The sequence below is a fragment of the Phyllostomus hastatus genome, unplaced genomic scaffold (assembly GCF_019186645.2).
Source record: "Phyllostomus hastatus isolate PE091 unplaced genomic scaffold, TTU_PhHast_1.1 phas_contig_34, whole genome shotgun sequence".
Taxonomy (NCBI): domain Eukaryota; kingdom Metazoa; phylum Chordata; class Mammalia; order Chiroptera; family Phyllostomidae; genus Phyllostomus; species Phyllostomus hastatus.
Window position 1 is genome coordinate 49,475,001 of NW_025333857.1, and position 19,148 is coordinate 49,494,148.

The 19,148-nt window shown below is 49.5% G+C and overlaps 1 protein-coding gene across 2 annotated transcripts in view; it reads right to left on the reverse strand.

The window, feature by feature from the left end:
- The window catches only part of TBC1D2 (TBC1 domain family member 2), a 48,416-nt gene extending 33,421 nt beyond the window's left edge, over positions 1–14,995 (reverse strand). The window contains exons 1-3 of one of the 2 annotated variants that reach the window (XM_045840902.1): positions 14,472–14,995; positions 10,993–11,134; positions 5,021–5,168 (exon numbers count right to left, since the gene is read on the reverse strand). In XM_045840902.1, the coding sequence (XP_045696858.1) occupies positions 5,021–5,168; positions 10,993–11,134; positions 14,472–14,846 (665 nt within the window). In that variant the 5' untranslated portion in view covers positions 14,847–14,995. The remainder of the gene's footprint in view (positions 1–5,020; positions 5,169–10,992; positions 11,135–14,471) is intronic. The other variant, XM_045840903.1, reaches the window with a different exon arrangement.
- Positions 14,996–19,148: the final 4,153 nt, after the last annotated feature.

The following is a 19,148-nucleotide window of genomic DNA, read 5'->3' on the forward strand; positions in this document are numbered from 1 at the left end:
TTTGCAGGGAGGAACTAGGTAGCACCAAGTGCTGCCCGAGGACCAGGGACCACAGAGAAGTTCACAATGAGTCAGACGAGAGTTTATTTTCCCTTTGCGAAGATATACAAGTAGACAGATTCCAAAATTAGTCACAAGGAAAATGATTAAAGGAGCTCAGTAGGTCAATGTCTTTCAAACTACAATAAACCACTGGCAGACTGTGGAACCAGGTTAGTGTCACAACCAGCATTTAACGCAAACAGAACACAGGAGAATGCGGCCCACCAGAAGAGGGTTAACATTTTTGTGTTCACTGTGCTCTTGGTCGACGGCGAGAAAGCGCCGCCCTGGGAAGTCACTCACTCAAGGGCGGCAGCAGAGGCAGTGGGCCCAGGGAGGATGTGAGAGGCTGCGGACCTGCGACGGCACCTTGGCTTTGCCACGCCGCACCGATGCGCAGTGTGCTTCCAGCAACGTGGGGGGCAAACTCCTGCGGAAACCCTCCTCCCCAAACACCTGGGTGCTAGACAAATCCGAACCATCTCTCACAGACACTCAGCTGAATTCCCAGGAAAGTAAGGGAAATCCCTAAGTACCAAACGTGGAAAAGGGGGTAAAATTCAAGTGGAAACACAAGAGGGAGGTGAATGTGTAGATTCCCATTCAGCAAATAACAGGCATACCTCAGAGATAAGTTAATTTAAAAAAGACCTTATTTCTAAAAAGTGCCAAGCCTGCTGAAAATTTGGTGCTGATAAGCATGCTCAGTGCAGGGTTACCATAAAACTTTAATTTGTAAAAAAAAAAATGCACGCTCTGTGAAGTGTAACAAAGCACAGTATGCCAGTAGTCACTCCTCCCCTCCACGGGGGGCCGAGTACCTCCCCCCAAACGCCCCCCCCCCCGCCCCGTGACTTTGGGTGTGGCCCTGTGACTTGCTCTGGCCAAAGGAATGTTAGCGGATGTGATATAAACACAGGCATGAGGAATAGGCCTCAGGTAGCTGCTGGTCCCTAGAAGGTGAGAAATGCAAGGACTAGAACTGAATCTTACCAATTTGCTTAGAGTTAGGACCATGGGAACTTAGCCTTTATCAGCTGCACCCAGGTGGGTGCAAAGAAATGCCTATTATACGACACTGAATTTTGAAGCATTTGTTTGCAGCATTATTGTCATGAGAGTTGACTAGGATATACCGTATGTCTGTTCAGGAATCAACTGTTTTGTTTTTCTACATCGAGATATCAAAGATGACATATTTGCTTCAGGTATACAACATTTTCTATATATGTATGTGATCACAACACATTTAGTTAACACCCATCACCACACATAGTTACAATTTGCTTGTGTGTGTGTGTGAGAGAGAGAGAGAGAGAGAGAGAGAGAGAGAGAGAGAGAGAGATCAGGGATCATCTACTGATACCGAAAACCGAGGGCCTTGGTTGCAAGGAAGAAAGAAAACAAGGTCGGGACCCATACAAAGCGTAGGACTGAAGCTGAAATTTTACATGAAGCTGAGACCCCTGCAAATCCACACCCTCTGCGAACAGGTGAGCCAGAAAAAACACGTCTGCTGGCAAGGTTAACAAGGGAAATTCTAGGCGAAGGCTCTGGGTAGTCAGGGTGATACTGGCCTTAGGGAAGGAATCAGAAAGTGTTCCCTCCTTTCTGCAGGGATTGGTATTAATCCCTTTCTGTGAGGAATTGGTATTAATTACTTGTTAAATGTTTGGTAGAATTCACCAGGGAAGTTAAGTTATCTGGTCCTAGGCGTTGTTTTCGTTTTGTTTATTTTTGTGGGTAGTTTTTTGATTCCTAATTCAATCTCTTCCCATGTTACAGGTCTACTCAAATTTCCCATTTCTTCTCGAGTCGGTGTTAGCAATTTGTGCCCCTCAGGAATCCATGCATTGCATCCGAGTTGTCTGACTTGTTGGCATTTAACCACTCGCAGCGTGCCCTCACAACCTTATTATTCCTGTGGGGTTGGTGGTGTCGTCCCCGCCTGTGTGCTTGACTTCTGTAATTATGTCTTACACCTTTTCTTGGTCTGTCTAGCTAAAGGCTTGTCAATGTTTTTTCAAAGAATCATTATTTACTTAAAACATCTTTAAAAGAAGTCCAGTTTGGGGGTATAGGCGGGTCCAACAGGAGAAAAGAATGCGGTTGTACATTAACGAAGAGTACAGCTGACAGGTGGAGGGAAACACGAATCCCTTAAATCAAGGCCAGAGAAAAAGTGAGAACTCAGCACTCCCAACACTTGGCTTTGAAATCTGGTCTCTGGCTCCTTTTACTCTGTTATTGTTAACGTCCCATTTTAGGGAGCCCCTGCCTCCTTGGGCTGGTCACCTCCCCTCCCCAGTTCTTCTGGGCCCCACCTGAAAATGCAGGGCAGCAGTGGTGCTGAAAAGAATGACAGCTACCAGGGGCACTATTTACTGAGCATCCCTTTGTGTGGGGGCCTGTGCTCACCCCATTACAGTGTATCTCACAAACCACAAGTCACGTGACTTGGAGAAGCCACAGGGACACATCCCTACAGCTGGAGGAACTGGCTCGGTGGGGTGGCCATCACTGCTGCCCACACTTCCCCTTGCCCAGGACCTGCCGCCTCCCTTCCGTGTCCAGGGGCTCACAGGCATCGGCCCTGGGGTGTGGGAGGCAGAGAAGCCCAACCCCAGGACAGTAAAGGGCCTTCTGGGCTCCGCCCACATTTCCTCTGCAGATGGGGACCTCACCGACTACAGACCCAGACCAGGTGGCTACTCCTCAGCCAAACCACTGTGCTTGGAAGAGGCATTTCCATTTCCTAACTTGACTGACTTGGGTTGGAGCAGCTCATGGATCATTTCCTGGGTAGGTTTAGCTCCAGGTACGAAAGGCCTGGTCACGTGAAGGTAGTGGTCATAAGGGCTTGTTCTGGAAAGAAAACCTTGGGCAAGGCATTTATCCTCTCCGTGCCTGGGTCCCCCGTCTGCAGTGGGGTGAGGGACACAGTCACAACAAACAATGAGGCCCTTCATGGGCCAGGCTCTCAGCTGAACACTAGCAATACAACCCGTTTAGGCCTCACACACATGCATTCAGTGCATTTAATCCTCATAGCAACCCAGTGGAGTAAGTACTATTATCACCTCCATGGTACAGAGAGGAGAACTGAGGTTCAGAGGGATAAGTGACCAAAGCCACAGAGCTGGTAAGTGGCAGGACTGAGCATCAGACCTGGACATCCGACTCCATAGGCTGAGAACCAAACTGCTATGACACCCCTTCACGGGGTTGCTCAGACAGCTCAATGAGACTGTAAAGCACCGAGCACAGTGCTCTGGAAGCTCCCTTACTCCCTTCCCCAAACGATGACCTGGGCTCATGGCAGACCCAGCTGGAAGCTCTAAGACCAGCCGGGGCAAGGGGGTGCCAGAGACCAGGGCAGCCCTGATCATACCAGGCTCTCCCCAGGACACTGGCCATGTTGCCCTGAATTCTCTGCGGGTTATTGCAAGAACCAGGAGGGAGGCAACCAACTGAGCCCTGCAACTTCCTTCCTTTCTCGGTCTCTGCATGCTGTCTGTTCCACTGCTGGTGTCTGCGGTCTTCATCGGGCAGGGAACCTGGCCCAACCTCTGTGAGGCCACCCTGGATACAGCTGCAGTGTGTGCTAGCAGGTGGCTGGACTCAAACCTCCATCAGGCTCCCACTGCACCCAGTTCCCTCCAGCACCTCTGGAGGGAAGATGCCCGGCAGGGCACCGTCCTTGCCCGCTCACCCTTGGGGGCTCAACCATGCCCCGTACTCCCCAAGTCTCTTGTTCTAGCTCAGGCCTCTGTCCTCTGAGTTCCAGTTCCCTGCATCCAGTGCCCGTTGGGTAGTTCCACCTCCAGGCCCTAAAGAACACTCGTCACCTTTTGCCTGAAACCTGCTTCTGTCCGAGGAACGGCATCACTACCCGCCTAGTTACCCGAGCAAATTCCAACACTGAGGCTGGCAGAGGGAAATGCTATGCCGGAGCCACACAGAGCCAAGGGTGTCTAGTCCAAGCCCAGTGGCAATCTCTTCTGCTTTCTAAGAGGCCTAGTTGGTCTGAAGTCCTCACAGAAAACCTGCATCTGGACAGGATCACTATTGGGTATGGTCTGAATTCTGCAAAGCTTCCATGTAACAGATAATGCAGGGTGGGGCAAAAGGAGGCTTACAGGTGTGAGTATGTGAAATGCAGAGTTTTTTCCTGCATTATTTATTACTGGGTTATTTTTCATATGAACTGTAAACCTACTTTTGCCTCACCATGTATTTATTAAGTTACCTACCCACTGCCAAACACAGTCCTCAATGGTTTGCACGCACTGGCCACATAACCCCTGTGCTCACCTTACGAGGCAAGCTCCACTGAACTTTACATTCACTAACGATCTAAGTGCGGCACAGAGAAGTCAAACGACTGGCCGAGGAAACCACGGCCAATGACTGGTGGGGCCAAGACACAAACCCAGGCATCCGACTCCAACGCCCAGGCCATATCGCTGTCTTCTCATAAACTATTTGAAACCAAACCTGCCAGTGGGAAGTTGCACATGTAATACACTATATTAAATGAAACAGTAGCTGAGATAAGGAGGACATACAATAAATTACACGTTAAAAGGGAATAACGTGATGCGTGTGACACATGGAGGCATTTATGAAGCCATCACGTTACATTCAGTAGGATCTCAACTATGCATGTTATGTGTCAGAGAATGAGGAGGAAAGAGATCCCCCAAAGGCTAAGAATGCTCATTTGGGTGACAGGCTTATGGGTAATGTTCATTGTGTGCCTTTCGAGGTGTTCCTGATTTCCTACAGAGAACACACACTACTTTCAAGGTCAGAACACTGAACGTAGTATTTTAACGGAATGATGTGACGAATTGAAAATAAAGCCCCTCGTCCCTCCCCAGGCCCATCTCCCTACTGGGATCACCCAGGTCACAGCAAGCTCTGAAGAAGGGGCTGCTCGTCGCTTGGCTGGCCCCTCAGCCCCCCGAGCACTTACTGTATTTCAGTCCCCAGGTGCTTGAGGGAAATATTCTGAAGGGCCAGGGGCATGGCGGGGGCTGGCTGCAAGGCGGCGTCTGCACCCACAAGTCCAGGGGGTGTTTTCACGGGGCATAGGAACTCCTGCAGCTCTGCCTCCTCTTGCTCTGTGGAACAAAGAAAAGGGAAATCACCCAGGGGTCACTGCACTGGGAAAGGCCAGACAGGTGGGTGCTGCGGGCTGAGTTCCGGATGGAGTCAGTGAGAAGAGGCCTCCCTTGTGGGTTAACAGCAGCCAAAAAGGCAGGTGGCAGTAAAATGATGCATTTTGCTGCAATAGCTTTCCCAGAAACCCTTAAAAGTATGTGACCCTGCAAATATTTGTGCATCTGAGAATCCACCCTAAAGAAGTTTGAAAAGCAGATGAAGCTTTATGAGCCAGGAGGTTCATCCTGGCACTGTTTAGCCTTGAACTGAAAATAACATAAAGATCTGGGGAAGGGTTAAATAAATCATGATGCCTTCAGACCAGGGAATTTACTTAATGACTTAAAACGATGCTATGGAAGCCCTGGCTGGTATAGCTCAGTGGACTGAGCACTGACCTGTGAACCACCGGGCCACTGGTTTGATTCCCAGTTAGGGCACAAGCTGGGTTGCAGGCCAGGTCCCCACTGGAGGTTGTGCAAGAGGCAACCACACATTGATGATTCTCTCCCTCTCTTTCTCCTTCCCTTCCCCTCTGTCTAAAAATAAAATAAATAAAACCTTAAAAAAAATAAATGATGCTGAGGAAGAATGCTGAAGAACATGGGGAATGTGCATGGGGATATAATATTAGGTTGAAAAAGCCAGATAAAAAGTTGGGGGTATATTATAATCTCCATTGTATAGGAAAAGCCCCAAAGAAATACTTTGCAATCTTAAGGGTGGACAGAAGTGAGCAGGCTGCTCATTGCAGTTTACTGTTCCCCCCTCCCAAGTTTTCAATAGTAAACATGGTTTACTTTTATGAACATAAAAATAATATATTCATCAAAAACAGATGTAAATAAAAAGATTTTTATAACACAGGGATATTTTACGGGCCATAATACTGAGGACAAAAAGGAAAGTGAAGCATGTGCTGTTATCTGACTGGAAATACATTTAAATAAAAGGTAGGCGGGAGGTCATAATGTAACGTTAACACTGGCTGTCTCAGGTGACATGGCTACTTTTCTGTTTTTCAAATGATCTGCTTAAACAGCGATCATTGTTTTATACAATGAGTACTTCAAAGGGTTTAATATTAAGGCAGGTTTCAAGGCGAAGGAAACATTATTTGAGACATAAGACAGAGGACGTGCAATATTCAGAAGTTTTTGAGTACTGCAAAAACTGGAGGAGAACCGGCCACTTTGGGGACCGTAGGAGCTGGATCAGGCAGCTCTGAGGTCTGCAGGGCAGCAGACACCCTTCGTCCGAGCCCTCTCACTGAGAGGGTGAAAAGAGTAGAGGAAGTGTATTTTTGCGCTATACCTGCAAAAACGTGAAATGGTGGAGGCCAAGGAGAGTTGTTCAATCTTCTCAGAAATAAACTTTGCAAACAATCTTTTGTTAATCCTTAACAGGCTCTTTCAAATCCAGCAGACTTGGCCATACCCAATCTTTCCTTTGAGCTCCTCCCTTCAATTACTCTCTCAGCAGTTTGGGCATACACCCGAAGCTTCCATGTGGGTGGGGCTGGAGAAGTGAGACAATCAAAGGCACAGGAAGTGCCCAGCTTCAGGAGCAAGGAAGAAGTGCACACTTCAGTTAGATGGGGCAGAAGCTGGAGGGCAGGCCAGACAAAGTATGGGGAGTTCTGGGAGCTGGAGACAGATGCCTTCCAACTCAAGCCAGGGGAGAATTCCTGGAGGAAGGGCACTGGAGCTGGACCTGCAGGAGTGAGGGAGGACCCTGCTGTGTGAGTAGCAAGGGGTTCCAGAGCCGGAGTGTAGTGGAGGATACACCAGGAGGGACCCAGAGGAGAGGGAGCTGATAAGGACACATGGGATGGGGGTGGCTAAGAAGGGATCTGCTCTGGAAGGGCAGGGGCCTCTGGGGGCTTCAGCAGGCGCTGAAGAGACCTGGCTGACTAGAACGGGTTTCAGCTGTGGAGCCCAAAGACCTGAGGCCGAGCCCTGTTTCTGCCGGGAGGGCGGGGGGACCTGGCTGCTCGCTTTTTCTCTTTTGGCTTCAGGTTCCACGTGTTCAAAACTGGAAGGCCACTCTGCACTCTGTCTCCTTCAGCGTTAACGTATATGAAAACGTTTTCAAAACCACAAAGCCCCATACTGTGGACGTACATCTGTCCAAGGAGTCTTTGATCCAGACCTTGGACTGATTCACAGTAATTAAGGTTTCCTTGTTTATCAATACCTTAACCATCTTCATTCTTCCTCATTCAGAACAAACAAAGTTACCATCTATGATTTTAACGTCTTGGCAAGTACTTCCCTAACTGTCAACGTCTGTTTTCCTTTAGCTTCCATCTCTGGCTCTAGATCTATTCTGCGGTCAGAGGGAAGTAAGTTTTGGGGGTGAATGTCATCACTGGTTGGTTTCATCAGTGACACGGGCAGCTCAGAGTAGGTGAACTGTGCAGCCAAGGCTGCACAGCTGCAAGCCGAGCCATAGGTCCAACCCAGTTCTTCACTTTTCCTTTTTGACAAGCAGACAGTTCCAAGAAAGGAGGGGTGCCCAGGAAGGTGCAAGCCCCCCAGGGGAAACAGATGTCTGAAGGAGAAGAGGTGTAGGATGGTGACACCACAGTGAGGGTTGGCACCCCCTAGAAGACACTGATTGACCCAAGACACCGGCCCATCCGGTCATCTCCCCAGCCCGGAGAAACGCCCTCGGTGAGGTGACCACACAGACTTTTCAGCAGCAGTTACTTGTCATTCTCCTTCCCCCTGGACTGCAGAGGCTGCCCCACCACCAGGAGGAAGAAACCTTTGCCTAATGAACAGGGCGCAGGCCAGCAGGTCACAGGTTTCCCGGAGGGCCCTGGGCGTGTGGCCAGATGCCTCCTCAGCCTGAGGATGGGGCTGTGAGTCTGCAGACGAGGGTCCAAATTTCAGCACTGCCGTTTTCTTTCTGTTTGGCCTTGGACAGGGCCCTTGGCCTCTTCACTCTCCTCTTTTGTAAGATGAGAATAACAGCAATTCTCTCAAAAGATCGCCGTGATGAAGAGATACGTGAGGCGTGCAAAATGCCAAAACAGCGTCAGGAAGAGGTGTGCCTCTTTGTATGAAGATGCACATCTGTAAAAGTGCTCTGTGAAACGTGCTCTACCATGGCAACGTGTCATTGTCAACCTGTTGGCTTCCCCCGATCTGGCTTGGCTCTGTGGAGACCAGTCTCTAAGTAAAATCTCAAGTAAAGGTGCGAACGCTTAAAAGCTGTAGAGGACACGCCTCGTGGAAGTCCAAGGCAGTCATGAGACACTCCGTGCAGGATGAAGCCCTGTGACTCAGAGTCAGACGTGAGTCAGTAGGGTTTCACTGCCCTGGCGGCAGGCCCCTGCTTCCTCCCAGGACGGGCACCGACCGGAGGGGTGGGGCGGCCTGCTCCAGACTGCAATGCAGGGCCTGCTGGCTTGCTCAAGACTCCAGAGCGGTCTTTTTGGGTCAGCTGCAGACCATTTCACAGCCGCCCTGGGTCCAGGAGGGCGAGGGCTTGCTGCAGGACAATTAAGGCTTCAAAGGAGATGCCCACATCCCTGCTCCCTGCATCTCCCCAGCGTCTTCCTTGGGAGACTGGTGCCCCGGGCAGCAGGACAAGCACTCCCCTGCCCCCATGCCCACAGCCAGGGCTGGCCCAGAAGAGGCCCGCTGAGTGTGCTGGACCGAAGCCACAGAATTCGGGAACTTGGGAAGGGCTCAGCACACTAGGTGAACCTGTGGGATCCCGAAGCTAGTCTTTTGATAACCTGGTCCTGCCCATTTCGAGTCAGGGAGGGTTTCTCATCTCCGTGGCTGGGACTGGTGGGGAGCTGTGTCAACCCGGGCTGCAGTTTTCAGCACAGCCAGCGTTGTTCGGCTCTCTCAGAGGTGGGCGGGGGGGTGTGCAGTAAAAGGGTAGAAGCAAAAATAACTAAACCCTTCCCCAAAGAAAGCCCTTATAAGCATAAAACACCCAGAAAGGGCTCAGAAGAAATTGCTGATGGTGACTACTAACAATAAAGAGACACAGTTACTGTAACAGTAACAGTGTACACGGGCACAGAGTAATATTATGTGGACAGGCGCCACACATTGAGTACCATGTACCTGGCGTCATGCTAAAGGCTTTATATCCCTTCTCTCATTTAATTATAAAACTCCATGTATTTGCTCATACACTCACTGCACAAATATCCAGTGTGCCAGGCAGAGCACCAGGTAGTGGGAACACGGGTGACAGACACGGCCCCCACCTTGAGGGCTAGTGGGCAGAGACTGACGAGGACACCCTAATTAGAATACAATGTAACAGGCCTGAGAGTTGTCTGAAAGTGCTGAGGGCTCATATAAAGTCCCAAAAGGCTTCCAAGAGGAGGCTGGCAAGGGGAGGAGGTGACACTAAAGCCTGGCCATCAAGAAGCAGCAGGGATTTGCCAGCAGAGGAGAGAGCAGCCGCCTCTGGTGCTCCTGAAGCATACAGCACGAGGCGGGCACTGGGGAGCGGGCCGAGGACAGAGCGGGAAGGACTGAGCAAGCTGCCGAAAGGCTGGGGCTGGGCCCAGCACACAGTGAGCAGCCAGGGAAGGGGGTGAGGGGGCTCAGGCTCTCATTTTAGCAAGCTCACTCTGGCTGCAGTGAGCAGGATGGTTGGAGGTGGCAGGCTGGGACACAGGGACACCAGATAAGAGGCTGCTATGATTTTCCAGCTCAGAGCTGAGGCCTGACCCATGGCAACGGCAGTGGAGGGGGGCCCCAGTCTGATGTGTAGGCCAGAGGGAAACATGGTCCGCTCTGGTGACGGACTGGCCTGGCTACCTGAGATCTGGGAAGAAATGGGGTGACTCCTGGTTACTGGAACAGCTGAGTGAGTGGGGAGATTTACTGAGGGAAGGAAAGCTGGGGAGAAGGGTCAAGGCAGATAAGGTCAGTTCGGGACATGTAAAACATCCGGGAATGGAGATCTAGGATGCATGTGACCACAGTCCTGCCCTCACCCACTTGGCTTCCCTTTTAACTGAGGATGAGGCACTTTAGACAGGCTGCAGGTCTACGCTGAGACCTTATTCTCTATGCTTTTGCAGGGGCAGCTGTGCGTGGTCTGTCCTGATTGTAAAACTTGCCAATCATATTCCGAACTTCGGCACAGGAGTAGGAGGGTGTGATCTCCAGGTCTCCTCCCTGCTGGGATGTTCTAGGATTTGGGATCAAGCAACTTCATCTGTGGGGCACGCATGGGTGAAGGATTCTGGCTTATGGGATACCAGGGATAAAATCACTGGTCTACATAACTCATAGCACAAAAGCATTTGTGTAAAGAAGCAGCAACAATAACTGCACTTTCTCATTAACCTTCCTCATAGCAACTTTGCAAAAGTTTCGCTTTTTCACACATCCCCATAATGGCCATCACAATAGCAGCTGACGCTTACTGAGCTCTGGCAACGTGCAGGCATCATTCCAATCCCTTGCAGTGCATGGATTCACTTAATCGTCACCACAACCCTAAGAAGTAGGGATAATTTCTCATTGACCTCATTTACAGGGAAGGAAACTGAAGCTCAGAAAGGTTAAGCAACTTGCCTAATAAGACCACACAAGATTAGGACGTGGACCCAGACAGCCTGGCCTCAGAGCCCGCATTCTTGCCCGTGATGCTGTACTGTTGCCCTAGCTGATCCCGAGTCACGTCCCTGGCTCTCTGCTCCTGCAGCAGAGGGCTCCTCCCCCTCACTCCCAGCAGCAGGGCACGGGGCTCAGCCACCAGCAGCCCCGGGTGTGCACAGGAGGCGAGCCCATTGGGTACCTAGCTCAAGGCGCAGGGCAGGCTCGTTCCCAGCCAGGGCAGCGTCAGGGGCGGCGGGAGGTGCAGGCGGGCTGTTGTGGAACTCCCAGCGCTTCATCTGCAGCTGCTGCAGCCAGTACAGCATCACTTGCTTGGTGGCAGCCTGAGAAGCACAAGGGTTAGTTGGCAAGGCCCTGAACCCGCAGGGTGGCACTGGGTGTGGGATGTGGGCAGATCAAGAGAGCCCTGGTAACTCTCCTCTCCAGGAGAAAAAATTTCACTGTGGCTGGGTGCCCACTTCAAAACACCACATGCTTCCTGGCTATAGAGAGTCATCAGACTCTGGTCTCCCACTTAGAGGGTCCTCACCTTTCTGGGCCTCAGTTTCTTCACCTGTACTATGGCGATGATAACACTCATTTCACAGGGCAGTTGGCTATGGGGGGGAAATGAGGTAAGGAAGATGAAGTGCCCAGCACAGTATCTGACATACAGTTGGTGCTCAAAATGTGCTCACTGGGTAAAGGAATTTGGAGGTGCTAAGAGAGAGGGTGAGAGCTTTGAAATTCTGACTTGGGTGGGGCCCGGGGACCCATCACTATCTCTGGCTTCTGTGTGACATGTCAAAGTCTCAGCTGACTTTCTGTGGAATGGAGACTCCCTTCTGTTTTGCGGGTATACTGAAATCACACATGTGATCGGGGCCTGGGAAGCTATGCGCACACTGCAGCGAAGTGGCACCCCCCAGGTACCCCAACCAGCTAAGGGCCAATGCCGGTCATTAGTCTCCTAGCACTGGATGGTCCAAATACCTATCCTCACATCCATTATGCCACCAGGCCCTCCATGAAGGAGCCAGGGCAGGAGCGGTCAGTCCCTTCTCCAGATGGAGGAACTAAGGCTCTGAAGTCGCTCAGGCAGGTGGCATCAGAGCTGGTGTCAGAACCTGGGTCTCCCACTTCTTGACCGGGGCTTTGTTGTCGTTTATGGCCAGGAGATGAGGCCTATGTAGAGAAGGCTTGGGGTCAGTGGGCACAGAGGCTGGGCAGCTCACGGGGAGTGGATGGTGCGCCTCACAGAGCTGTTCAGTCAGGCCACATGAGACCAGCAGCAGGCTATGGGCAAGCAGGGCAAGCTCCCCCTTTCAAGAGGCTTGCAGGTGCACAGAAGGCCAGGGGGGTCCAGGAAAGAGGCCCTTGGCCTGTCATGAAAGGTATCAAATAAAATAAAATGATGCCCACCAGTCTTCTCTTTCTATATACACTTTCCATATACTTCTCTTTCTATACACATGGCTTCACCATGACCTTGTGCTGAAGGCTCCAGCCCACACCCAAACCCACTTCATTAATTCACCAGACAAGTGTGTACTGAGCCCCTACTTACTCTACGTGTCAGGGACTGTGGCAGACACTGGAGAGTCTGTGGTAAGCCAACACACATGGCCTCTATTGTCTTGGAACCTAAGAGTCTGCTGAGGGGCACTTATACCTGGATGTCCTCGTCTCCTCATCCTGGGTTCCCTCCGTCAGTGACTGGCCCGACCACGACAACCAGGCCGTCCACGGGTTGCAGGAGCCATCCCCCGACTCCTCTCTCACCTTCTTCCTGCCTCGCATCCCTGGCCACTGTCTCCCTCTCCACCGGCCCTGCTCTAGCTCAGGCATCCTTCTCCCATGATCCCCTCCTGCTGGACTCTCTGACCACCAGCTTCCCTTCTATTTGTTCCCTACCCAGTAGCCAAACTGAGCACTCTAAACATTCTAGTGTCACAGTGCTTCTTTGCTTAGAGCTTTCTGACAATGTCCCACAGCCCACAGGACAACTCACAAATGCCCCTCCTGCCCCCCAGGCCTCTGTTCTCCCCGCCCACCCTCTGGACCCCCCGGTGCCCCCGGCTCCTGGGGTTTGCCTGGGCACTCTGGGCAGCAGCGTGTTTTCCTGTCTTGACCTGAAATGACATTCTTCCTCTTGTCTGCTTGTAGGAAACCGATGTCCTCTTTCAAGATTCAGGTGTCATCCCCTCTTCTGTGATGCCTCTTCGGGATGCCCCTTGCTGCTCCAACACTCAGCAGCACTGACCCCTTCTCTCATCACACTTTTCTGTATAGATTCCGGTGTCTCTATAGAACATTCTATTGTGCATGCCAATCTCCCCGTCAGTCTTTCTCACCAGACCTTAAGCTGTCTGAGCACCAGGGGCAGGTGTGATTTGGCTTTGTACCCCAGTGCCTAGCGCAGAGCCAGCCACACACACAGATGAAGGGAATAGTAAGACACCTGTCAGAGGCCCCGCAGGCAGCATTCAACCTGCAGGAGGAGGCACATGACGCGTAAACCACATGACTTCTGAAACGCCGTCATACCCTGGCCTGGAATGCCTGTTTTCCACTATTTTAGCTGATCCCCTCATCCTGGTCGCCAGCCAGGCCTAGCCAGTGAAGAGAAACTGAAGCTGTGGGCTGTATTGGGGGGGGGGGGGGGCTCAACAGGTTTCCAATTGGCTGGAGATAAGGGTTGTTGTTGGGGGAGGGGAGATGGAGCAGGCTGGGGAAGGATGTCTCCTGACACATTCTTCTCTGATGAGTGTGAGTCCTAGAACTTGCAGCTCAGATCTGTCTTTCCAGTTAAGTTCTGTGGCACCTCCTCTGGGCAGGAACATTCGGATCTTGGTTCCATCACCGAGTGATGTCCAAATATGGACTGGTGCTGGGAGACATTCAGCAGTTTGTAGGCATCTTTAACGTTCCAGATGCTTACATATCTTGCTTTAAATCTTACAAACTACCTACCTTCTGAGAGATCAAGTAACCTGCCCAGGGTCACACAGCTAGTGAGTAGCTGATGTAGAAGTTGAACCCAATCTTGTCTGATTTCAAAGCACATGGCCCTTCCACTGATTAAACAGGTTTCCACTGGAGGGAAAACAGGTTTAGATAGGCCTTGATGAACAATCTAGACTAATCAGTGAAACCTAAATGTTTACTTCCCAATTCCTGCCAACATTTTCTCAGCATTCACTCCTCTCCGCCAAAATATCAAGAAAAGTGATTCCAGATCCAGGCCTTGAGAGAGGATTGTTAAGCTCGTATCTTGACTATAGTTCAGCCCCAAGTAAGAAAGTTAAGGTGACTGCATTGTCAGACACACCCAAAAGTAAAAGCTTTGACGCAGTCTGAGAGGTAGAAAGGCTGAGATTCCAAGTATGGGCCACGCACCCTACTCTCCGGATGCCTGACCCCGGGCCAGTCACTTCATCTCTCTGGCTGTTTCTTGATCCCCACTATGGGGATCCAATACTCCTGCCTTGTTGTGGGAACCCACTGGGAAGTGGGTGTGAATGCGCTTCGGAAAGCACAAAAGCCTGGGTACCCAGTGTTCATTGGGCGATCAGGGCCGGTGATCATTATTCCAGTAAATTTACTGTGATAACCTACCGGCGCTCCGCCATGCCCTGGGCCCCTCATCCCTGCTGAAAAAGGAAAAACCGCTGCATTTACCTTCAGGGTAATAACCCGGTTGGGAGTCTTGATTTCGAAAGTCCCCTCCTCGGCGTCCGCCTTGCAGTCAAAGACCGCACTGGAGAGGTCGATGCTGTCCAAGGGATTGGCATCCTGCGCAGTCCGCGAATAATACAGGTGACATTTCCTCTCGTCGTAGAAGAACCAGCGAGATTTCCAGCCCCGGAGGGGGCCCTTACCACCAAACTTACTTAAGTATCCGCAGAGTTTCTTGGGAGCCGTATCCAGCGGTCGGGCGCAGCCCTCTGACTCCTCGGGAGGCAACACCTCGGGGCCCCCAGTAGAGCCGGTAGACTCTACGGACCCGGGCGCAGAGGAGCTAGACTCCGGGGGTTTCTCCTGGGCGCCCTCCATCGCTGCCCTGACTGCAGAGGATCTGGAGATCCGACTCGGAACAAATCTCAGAGACTCAAATGGAAACCTGGTGCAGAGAGATCGCAGCGCGGGGGCGGGGCCCGTGGTGACCGCCTTTAGGAGGGGTGCGGGCGGGCTGCTGGAGGGAGCCTCACAGACCCAACATCTACTGGGCGGCTGGCCACACCCCTCCCGATAACTCGGCAGCCAAGCCACGCCCACGACACACCCTCTGCTGGACCCTCGTACCCCCGCCTACTTCCGCCCGTTCTTCCGCGTCAGTCAGCCATCTTTACTGAGGGGCAACTGTAGGGCGTGAGAAGGTCCTTGGGTTGGAGGCGTAGTGTCACTGATCAGAGTTAACTGGCGAGAGAGAAAGAAGACACGTCTGTGACTGACTATACTGCCCCGGTGTAGAAAGATAGTTCTTTCTCATGCCGTAGGGGCTCCCGCCTTTTCTCCCCGGGTGCCGTACGGGTCTGCGTCAGACGGCGCATCGCGCGGCCATTGGCTGAGAGAGACGCCGGTCTCGCTGGAGGCACTTCCGGGGCTGCTCAGGGCCCACGGGCTCGGGGATTCTTCCCGTTTGCCCCTCTCCCGGCGTTTTAGTATAGCGACCCGCCTCCTCTGTCCCAGCTCCCGCGCCGCTTGCCTAATATAGGGCGCCCAGGACCCACTGCTGCTCTGCGGAAACCCACTGCTACTCCTGGGCGGGGTTGGGCTCAGTAAATTTTGTACAAACTGATAAGTAGTAAGTGCACCAAGGCCCTAACTCGCTCATCTTGCTGCCTCATTCTCCTTTTGCCTTTAACTTTCTCCCTTTCCCTTTAAGCACATTCTTCCATTTGGGTTGTGGAGCCCATTTCTGGACACACCCTAGCCCTTTCTTAGCCCATTTTCTCCCTTTATCTTACAAATACGTTCGTTACAGCATTACTTATTACTTCAAAAATTTGGAAGCAATATAAATGTCCAAAAATCTAAAATTGGTTAAGTGCCATATTTTTTTTTTGAACCATAAGATGCGCCTAGGTTTTAGAGGAGGTAAATAGGGAGAAAAAATTGAAACAAAAAATGTAAAATATTTAATAACATAAATAACATAATATTTCACCAATGTAAATGTAAATAGAACTCAACAGCAGCATTATCAACCATTGTTCCTCCCAAATTTGGGGGGTGTGTGTGTGTCACATAGTCTGAAAAATACGGCTACTGACTAGGTACATTTTGCAGAAGGATATGGAATGATACTGAAAATATTAGGTGAAAAATGCAGGCCAGTCCTGGCCTTGAGGCTCAGGGCACATGCCTAGGTTTTAGGTTCTGTCCCCCATCAGGCCCTTATGGGAGACCACTGATAAGTGTTTCTTTCCGTCTCTTTCCCGCTCTCTCTCTCCATCGCTCCCTTTCTCCCTCCCCTTCTCTTTCTCTAAAATCAATAAAACATCCTCGGGTGAAGGGAGAAAAAAGAGAAAAAGAAAAGAAGGAAGGAAGGAAAGAGAGGAAAGAAAAAAAGAAGAGAAAGAAAGAGACAGAAAAGAAAGAAAGTGGGCAGGCCACAAAGCTTGCTATTTGGCTAAAAACAGTATGTGTATGAAAGTAAGGTTGGAAAGATGATGTGTGATATTGGTAACATTTTTCTGGGTGGTGGGTGTAAGGATAATTTTTATTCTTTTGCTTGTCTATATTTTGCAAGTTAAAAACTTTATACAGTTAAAACCATTAAAAAGTATTCTGTTTCTGTTTTTTTAAATCGCTCCAAAGTTGAATGGAATTCCTTACTTGAACAATGGTCCCTGGCTGGTGTGGCTCAGTGGACTGAGCACCTGCCTGTGTATCAAGTTCCTGTTCCCTTCCCAGTCAGGGCACATGCCTGGGTTGCGGTCCGGGGCTCCAGTAGGGGGCGCGTGAGAGGCCACCACACATGGATGTTTCTCTCCCTCTCCCTCCTTTCCCCTCTTTAAAAATAAACAAACAACTCTTTTTTTTTTAAATCATTGTTCAAGTACAGTTTTCTCCCTTCAAACAAATCTTTTTTAAAAATGGAAATTATAAACCTTTTTTCTAAGCTCTACTCCCACAGAAAGCAAGAAAGTCACAAAGGAAAAAGATGAATTAAACAGCTTTTTTGTAGAAAAAGAAACACATAGCATCCAGTCCCTTGGCATTGTAGATTAAGGACATAGACTAAAACACTATCATCTTCAGGGTAAGGAGGAGCTGGAATGGGGAATGTGGGTTTCTCAATTTTTCCACGCTGTTGCAGGTTGAATTGTTTCCCCCCTCACTTCCTATGTTGAAGCCCCAATCCCCAGCACCTCAGAATATGGCTCTGTTTGGAGACAGGGCCTATAAAAAGGTGATTCAGTTAAAGTGAGGTCCTTAGGGTGGGTCTTATTCCAATCTGGCTGGCCTCCTTCTGGGAAGAGGGGATTAAGACACAGAGGGAAGACCGTGTGAAGACTCAGGGAGAGGAGGGCCATTTACCAACAAGGAGAGAGGCCTCAGGAGAATCCAGCCCTGTTGACACCTTAATCTTGGATTTCGAACTGAGTAAATAAATTTCCGTTGTTTAAACCACCCAATCTGTACTTCATTATGGCGGCCCTCGCAAACGAATACCCTAAGCACTAACACCACTAACAATAGAGTGAACCTCCTTGGAAACCCATCAGGGATGCACAACCCAAAGTGGCTTAGAGCACCCATGAAAATGCCCAGAAGCCTTATTTTATAAACATAAATAAATTCAAGGTTGTATTAAACAGTTACACATGAGGTATTTTACATTAATTTCCAAAAATCAAAATAGTCAAATTCCCAATCACCTCCATTCTGAGGGATGGGGGTGGGGCAGGGGGTAGAGCCCCCAGCTGGGGTGGTGTTGCCCTCAGGAAACGTAGCCACTGGAATTTTCACTGACGGGTGACAACCTTTGGTTTTCTCGTCGGTAATACAGGGATTGTAATTCCTACCCAGAACACCCTACTGAATGTGAAGACCAAAAGGTAGTGATGGAAAATTTCAAATTGGGATCCCTAATCTGCAGCAATACCGAAGTGCTCAGGGTTGTTCCAGCGGAAGAGAAAGTGAAGAGGGGGAAAAAAGGAAGAGTATGAAGTAAGTTTAGAGACATTACAGGGAAGGTCCTGCTGATCTAGATGCATTAGTTGTTGTAGATACCCTTCTGGTAATTACAAGGAAATGTAGTTAATATCGTTCCCACCTTCCCCTCCTTTTGGGAGGGTATTGTTAGCTGCAAAGCCAGAGGTTGTCTGAAAGTGACACCTTGTGGCCTCTGTGGCATACTGCCCTTGGGTATATTAGGTGTTGCTAAGCTTTTTCTTTTGTTAAAGGGCTTCACAGAGGCACCATGGAATACCCCTCTTCCCACGTGTTCAAAACAGGCTGGTTAGTAATGTGAAATCCTTAAAAACAGCCTATTTTATGTACTCAACCCATTTCCTTAGTGAGGGTAAGAGAAGCAGACTTTCCATCAACAAATCGTGGGGCTTTTTTTTTGTTCAGTGAGGGGTTTATTACATGCACTAATGAACATTATACTTTAAGTTATTTGGAGCTGTCTTCCATGTCAAACTTTTTTCTTCTCTCACTATGGGATAATTTTAGTTCTCTTATTAAGGGAAGAATACAGTTGTATTGAAAAATTGTTTAAAAAATTTAGGCTTTCTGGTCAACAAAACATTGTCATATACTTTATAACATATCTATTTTTGAGTAATATCATTTCCAATTGACAATAAGCCCAAAGAATTCCTGTTTATTTGACACATGATTTTCAAATGCATGTTTAAAGGAAATAGGTTCATTTAAACCCATAAGTCATTTGCAAATAGGGTTCTCATTGGCAGTTTTCCTATAAAGTACTGAATTGGGCAAACAGAAAAACAATGTTTAGTTTTGCAATATAACATGATCTTCAAGGTCAAAATTGGTTCCCCAGGTAGGTGGCAGGATCATTGTAACAAATGTCTACTCCATCAGTCAAATTTTGGATGGCTGAACATAATGGAAATTCAGTTTCACACACCAAGCATGTTTACAGCATTTAGTTATAGAATCTGGAAATAAATGACCTGACGGTGCAGACATTGAACACTGTTCTATTTTATATTCCATTTCAAATTCTGAATGCAAACCAGAAGCTGCAAAAGGGACTTTCATTTCAGGGAAGTTTGCTTTTAACATTGTTTTTTTTTTTTTATTTTAAAGAATCAAATAACATCGGAGAATTGTTTTAGTTTGATTTTCACAAATTTATAAGCCAGAGATATAGAA